General features: G+C 56.2%; 2 protein-coding genes across 2 annotated transcripts; both read left to right on the forward strand.

Annotated features, from left to right (window-relative positions):
• Positions 1 to 2,039: 2,039 nt before the first annotated feature.
• On the forward strand, positions 2,040 to 3,748 carry SDRG_12809 (hypothetical protein). The gene has a single exon (XM_008618890.1). The coding sequence runs from the start codon at positions 2,232 to 2,234 to the stop codon at positions 3,702 to 3,704; it is 1,473 nt and encodes a 490-aa protein (XP_008617112.1). The 5' UTR covers positions 2,040 to 2,231; the 3' UTR covers positions 3,705 to 3,748.
• Positions 3,749 to 4,186: 438 nt separating this feature from the next.
• On the forward strand, positions 4,187 to 6,013 carry SDRG_12810 (hypothetical protein). The gene has a single exon (XM_008618891.1). It carries the CDS (start codon positions 4,460 to 4,462, stop codon positions 5,924 to 5,926), a length of 1,467 nt encoding a protein of 488 aa, XP_008617113.1. The 5' UTR covers positions 4,187 to 4,459; the 3' UTR covers positions 5,927 to 6,013.
• The last annotated feature ends 421 nt before the right edge of the window (positions 6,014 to 6,434 follow it).

Consider the following 6,434-nt stretch of genomic DNA (forward strand, 5'->3'; position numbering starts at 1 on the left):
TTTTTTATTTGGGTCTTTGCGTCGATTTCGCTCAGTGCCTTCAATCGCACCTTGGAGCCCATTTCCGACCACTTTATTGCTCAATTCTTCATTCAGAGGCCTCATCTTCTTCGTTGAATGTGATGCGATGGTAGGTCAGGGCAGAAGTCGCAATGGCTATACACGCTCGACGTTGATCCTGGCCTAGGTACTTGCGCGGAGCATGCCTTCATGTGTATCCAAGAACTAGCTTGAGAGCATTGTTGGCAAGGTCTGTGCCCTTGATCTTGTTCTGTGGTGAGACTGGTCAGTAGTTTTGGTGGCTAGCCATCATACACTTCGTTGGAAACTAGTAGCAAGGGCCGTTTCAATAAATTGTTTATTGACCCTTGCTGCCGATCGTCCTGCACCGCGACCTCCAGTCGCTGACGCCGCCTCAGTCGCTGACGCCGCCTCAGTCGCTGGCGTCTTCCGAGGACCTTGACACACTGCGTAGCTTTGCCGCCGACCGCGACGCCTGGAAAGATTTGAGTGACCGTGTCGTCACGGGCCTCACCCGCGGCCACAAGCGTCGTAGGGCGACGACAGAAGAGCCAGACGAGCCCCCGCGCCGCCGCCTGCGCAGCCACGGACCGGCGAGCGAATGAAGAAGAAGGAGATTGCTAGTCTCTACGTATGCGAAGTCTTTGTGTAATTATAAAGATAACGCGAAACATGTTCATATATATATATTGACCCTTGCTAGTAGTTTAATATATCGCTAGAGATATCGAACGACTTTATGAAGCAGTGACAAAGGAATGCGAGTCTTGGATACAGTATAGCGCGGACTGATGGTGCGGCCTCTCGCGTCTCGGACTACATGACGAGAGTTTGAATATAAACTGGAGTAGATTCTTGCATCTATTTGAGGCAACTTTATGTACCTCGGCGACACAAGGTGAGCGATCCGTGACCGCCGTGTTACGCGGAAGGACATGGGGACGAACCGGGACGAACTCACTGCGACAGACTTTACATCTTCAGTATTCGACGGCGGCTGGCGTAGTGTAGTGAGCTTAGGAGACGTATTCAGCGCGCGAGATGAAGGTGTGAGGCAGTTACTAGGCCGATACCAGCGCGGTTTGTTGCGAAAAGACACAAGTATCACGCGGTCAACATCTTCGGCGTCTCGAGCAATAATAGGAAGGTCAATTCAAAGGTTTCTTACATGCCTTTTGATTTATGCTTTTATGCTAAATCTTCAGTTTTACGCTACTAAACTAACGCCGTTGAAATCAAATCAGCAAAACGAACACGGAGACTGTACACCCTGAATGCGGCGTCGTTGCCTCGGACAGATTTGTTTGTGAGGCACCCGACGGTTCTAACGGGTGGTTCTATTTTGCTTGTAACGTACAGGATCCTGCGTTTGACTGCGTGTGAGCTTTATTCACTCGGCAAGTGGGTCCACCACTGGGTCCACCACGGGATCTCAACGCACGCAGCCCCATTCCAACGAATTAGGTTGATGTAAACTAGTACGTGTAGTATCATAGTCCGCCATTATACTGCCCTCTCACACTCCAGTTCTAGAACAGTGTACAGTGTAATACATGCCCCGCACGACGACGAACGACTGCCGTGTGCATGCAGTCTGGTCGTGGTTGTGCACCGGGGCACACCGAGTAATGGGACAAAACCAGGGACAAAAATACTCATTGAGTGATATCGTCGACTGTTCGCGGAGCCTTCCGCGGATCTTCTGCGAAAGACACGACGTGAGCGAGCAACTCTACGTACCACGTGCAATGCTGGCGTCTCTGTATCGGGCAAGCGAGCGACGGCGAAGGGACAGACTCTCCCACTCCAGATTCAACAGCGTGCAGCCGTTTCAGCTCGTTTCGCAGTCCACCAAGCACGCACTGTACACGGATGCTTCAATAGGTCTCGTGGGTCGAATACGCTACGTCGTCGTGACATCAGCGCGACCTACGTCTGACGGCGCCTCGAGGCGAGAAAGGCCGAGGACAAGTGCCCCGTGTCATCTAGACAACTCGGGTAAAGATGCAGCAGTTGGAAGCCAAAACGTATTGGCGCCAAAGCACTGATGCGCAGCGTCTCGAAAACAGGTGGGTGCGACTGGGTGGCACTCGTGCCATCTGGAGGGCTGATTCGAGCTGCCTTCAAGAAGGCACTTTCTATGTGAATATACAAACGCTTCCGAGCGTCACTTTGCAATTTGCGGCGTCGCACACCAACCACCAACTGCGATGGGGTTCCAGCTCACCAAGGTCGTCCATGTCTTCGCGCTCCTCTGCGTCATCAACCTCCTCAACTACCTCGACCGCGGTATCATCCCCGGTGCGCCGATCGAGTTCCAAGGCTTCATCCAGCGCACGCACAATGTCTCGTCCGACAGTGTCAGCGTCTACATTGGCCTCCTCCAGTCGTCCTTCATTGCGTCGTACTCGATCTTCATCTGCATCTTTGGCTACCTCTCGATGACGCGCAAGCCGTTCACGCTCTCGGCCATCGGTCTCTTCATCTGGGTGCTCTCGATCGTGCTCTGCGGTCTCGCCAAGCCGCTCGCGTCGTTCTGGGTCCTCCTCGTCGGTCGCCTCATTTCCGGCATTGGCGAGTCGTCGTTCCAGGCGACGACGCCGCCGTTCATCGATGAGTTTGCGCCCAAGGAAAAGCGCACGCTTTGGCTCGGCATCTTTTACGCCGCCGTCTCGGTCGGCCAAGCGCTTGGCTTCTCGTACGGTTCGGTCATGGCCTCGACCGCGGGCTGGGACATTGGCTACTACATCACGGCAGCGCTCATGCTGCCGCTCGCGTACGCATGCTACAAGTTCATTCCTGATCACCTCAACATGCCGCTCGCCAACCACGCGCCCAAGGACCTCGACGACGGCTTTGCCGACGCCAACGACGTGCTTCCGATCGAAGAAACCGAGATGCCCAAGTCGGTCCTCACGGAGACCTGGACGATTCTCAAGTCGCCGCTCTTTCTCACGTCGACGCTCGGCCTCGCCGCGTACACGTTTACGCTCGCGGGGATGGTGTCGTTCGCGCCGGCGATCCTTATTGGCTATGGTCTCTTGAGCGAGTCGATCGCGTCGACAGTGTTTGGCGCGCTCGTCGTGCTCGCGGGTCTCATCGGGTCGCCCTGCGGCGGCTACGCCATCGATCGCCTCTGCCGCTCGAACATGAACGACAAGAACTTCCGCATGCAGCGCTCGGCCTTGTACATGTTTGTCGTGATGACGATCGGCGTCGCGCTCCTCTTTTGCTCGCTCCTCTTCATGAACTCCAAGATCGTCTTCCTCATCTTCCTCTTCCTGGGCCTCCTCCTCATCTTCTCGACGCAAACTGCGACAACAATCGTCGTCCTCATGAGCGTCACGCGCTCCCAGCGCGGCTACGCCATGGGCCTCAACACGCTCCTTCTCCATCTTTTTGGCGATGTGCCCGCGGCACTTGTGCTCGGTGCGCTCAAGGACAGCTGGGCGCCGCACTGCGGTAGCAGTATCGACGAGACGGGCAAGGATGTGCTCGACCCCAACTGCTACATGGACAAGGACGGCCTTCGCAACACGCTTGCGTTTGCGTACGGCTGGCTCGTTTGGGCCGTGCTGCTCTGGGGTGCGTCCTACTATTTCGCGTGCAAGCGCGTCAAGCAGGCGGGAATCGCAAGCGATCTCGAGCTCCAGAAGACGCCCGTGCACGCCGCGAGCGACTAAGCCACCCTTCGTAGTCTCTGTAAACGTCCTTCTAATTAGTTTTTTAGTCTTGTTCTTTGTCTCGATGCCGCACCCCAGTCGGAACCATAGTTGTTTTGTAAGCAGCGTCTGAGCAATAATTGCGATGCTCTAGCGACCAAGTCGGCCAACGTCGGAGGCGCCTGTACGATGCCAACTCTTCGCAATTCGATGGTGCGCGACGGGCATTGCACTGCTGCGACGGCCTGCCGCGACAAGCGCCAATGTTGGGTACCAAGCCGACCATAATGCCAAGTCGAGCCCCCGTCGTGCTGCTACTACTGTTATAAGAACAAAATAACTTGACCACCTCGCGCCGCTCGACCACCAGCGGTTCTACCAACGGTGTACCAGTACGGCGTAGTACGACTCGAGAGCCAACACGATGCAAGCGCGCAAGATGGAAAGGGGCTGTCGTTGCCAAATGGCGTCCAAGAACGGTCCAAAGATACTTGTGCGTTTTCCGAGAATGGTCCGCCGCAAAAACCATCAACGATCCGTCCGATACTGCTGCACAGCCCGTAGCATCATAGTAGTGTCGTCTCGACGCCGCGACGCAACGGTTCTTCAATCGCGGCCACAACGCGAGCTCATATAGGTAGAGGCTATGTCGTGTCCGGCGACCATCCATCGACACTCGGGTGACCACAACAAGTCGTAACACCGCATGCCACCGACTATACGACGCATTTCCACCCGCCAAGGTTTACATTTTGAAAGAAAACGAGCCGCGCGCAATGGCCTTTGCGCTCACCAGCGTCAAGCACGTCTTTGCGCTCCTCTGCGCAATCAACCTCCTCAACTACATTGACCGCGGTATCATCCCCGGCGCGCCGATCCAGTTTCAAGCGTTCGTTCAGACGACGCACCATGTCGACTCGAGCAACGTCAGTGTCTACATTGGCCTCCTTCAGTCCATCTTTATCGCATCGTACTCGATCTTCATCTGCGTCTTTGGCTACATGTCGATGACGCGCAAGCCGTTCCAACTCGCAGCGATCGGTCTCTTTGTCTGGGTGCTCTCGATTGTCCTCTGCGGCCTCGCCAAGCCGCTCGATAGCTTTTACGTGCTGCTATTTGGCCGGCTCATTTCGGGCATTGGCGAGTCGTCATTCCATGCGACAGCGCCGCCGTTCATTGACGAGTTTGCGCCGCCAGCAAAGCGGACACTCTGGATGGGCTTCTTCTTTGCCGCCGTCTCGGTCGGCCAAGCACTCGGCTTCTCGTACGGCTCGGTGACCGCGCGCACGATTGGGTGGGACGTCGGCTACTACATCACGGCCGCGCTCATGGTGCCGCTCGCGTACGCGTGCTACGCTTGGATCCCGGACCACTGGAACCAACCGCTCGCGGTCGAATCGGCCTCGACGACCCAGTACGACGACGACGATGACGACGATGTGGCACACCGCCCCGAGAACACGACGTTTCTGCGCGAAACGTGGATGTTGCTCAAGAGCCCTGTCTTCATGTGCTCAGCGATGGGTCTCGCTGCGTACAACTTTACGCTCAGCGGCATGGTGTCGTTCGCACCGGCAATCCTCATTGGCTACGGTCTCTTGAGCGAGTCGATCGCATCGACGGCGTTTGGCGGTCTCGTCGTCATCGCGGGTTTGATTGGCGCGCCGACCGGCGGCCTCATCCTGGATCGCATGTGCCGCGGCCACGAGCTAGAAAAAACGTACCGCCTCAAGCAAGCGTCCAAGCTCATGTTTGGCCTGATGACGTCCGGCGTCGTCTTCCTCTTCCTCTCGCTGGCATTCATGGGCTCCAAGATTCTCTTCTTCGTCTTCCTCTTTGTCGGGCTGCTCCTCGTCTTCTCGACCCAAACCGCGACGACGATTGCGATCCTCATGAGCGTCACGCGCTCCCAGCGCGGGTACTCGATGGGCCTCAACACGCTCCTTCTGCATCTCTTTGGCGATGTCCCCGCCGCCGTTATCCTCGGCGCACTCAAGGACATGTGGGCGCCGCGCTGCGGTAGCAAGATTGACGCGAACGGCAAGGACATTCTCGACCCGAATTGTCACTTGGACAAGGACGGTCTGCGCTACACGCTCTCGTTTGCCTACGGCTGGCTGCTGTGGTGCGTTTTGCTCTGGGGTGCTGCCACGTTTTACGCGTGCAAGCGCCATCGCAACGCCAAGGGCCACTACCGACTGCAGTCGACGCCGATCGCCGCCGACAAAGACATTGCTGCGTAGTAGTACTAACTGTACATTACATAAACCTCAAAGCACAAGAAGAGTAACACCATGGCATCGTACTCCTACTACTGTGCTTTCAACGTGCATTCGTTGATCACGTTTTCGTGTCTACAAGGAGGCGCTAAAAACGAGGCGCATGCAGGCCCAGATGGCACGGGCTTGAGCCGGCGTTATCACGGTCCGTGCGGCGCTTTGCCTCGTATTTCCTTGCTCGCGGCATTCATCCTTGGTTGTGCTTTTGCGTGGTGTCATCTCCAATACTCCAATGCCGCGCGCAATTGAAATAAATCGACACGGAAGGCAGCCACGTCAACTTCAAAGATAGGGGCAGTTTCCCAGATCGTTCCGGGCACCAGCTGCTTTGGTGTAATGTCTGAATGGTTGAGATATGGATGCCCATCTGAGCAGACACATGGATGGTTCAAGCAGCAGCAGTGAGCCAGCGCACGGTGTGCTGACGCACGGTTTCCGCCACTTTGGTTTCGTTCATTCTCGTTAGGTGCTG

This window comes from Saprolegnia diclina (assembly GCF_000281045.1).
Source record: "Saprolegnia diclina VS20 unplaced genomic scaffold supercont1.53, whole genome shotgun sequence".
NCBI lineage: Eukaryota > Oomycota > Saprolegniomycetes > Saprolegniales > Saprolegniaceae > Saprolegnia > Saprolegnia diclina.

Coding starts and splice junctions, on each gene's coding strand:
- SDRG_12809 (XM_008618890.1), top strand. CDS start 2,232: ATGGGGTTCCAGCTCACCAAGGTCGTCCATGTCTTCGCGCTCCTCTGC.
- SDRG_12810 (XM_008618891.1), top strand. CDS start 4,460: ATGGCCTTTGCGCTCACCAGCGTCAAGCACGTCTTTGCGCTCCTCTGC.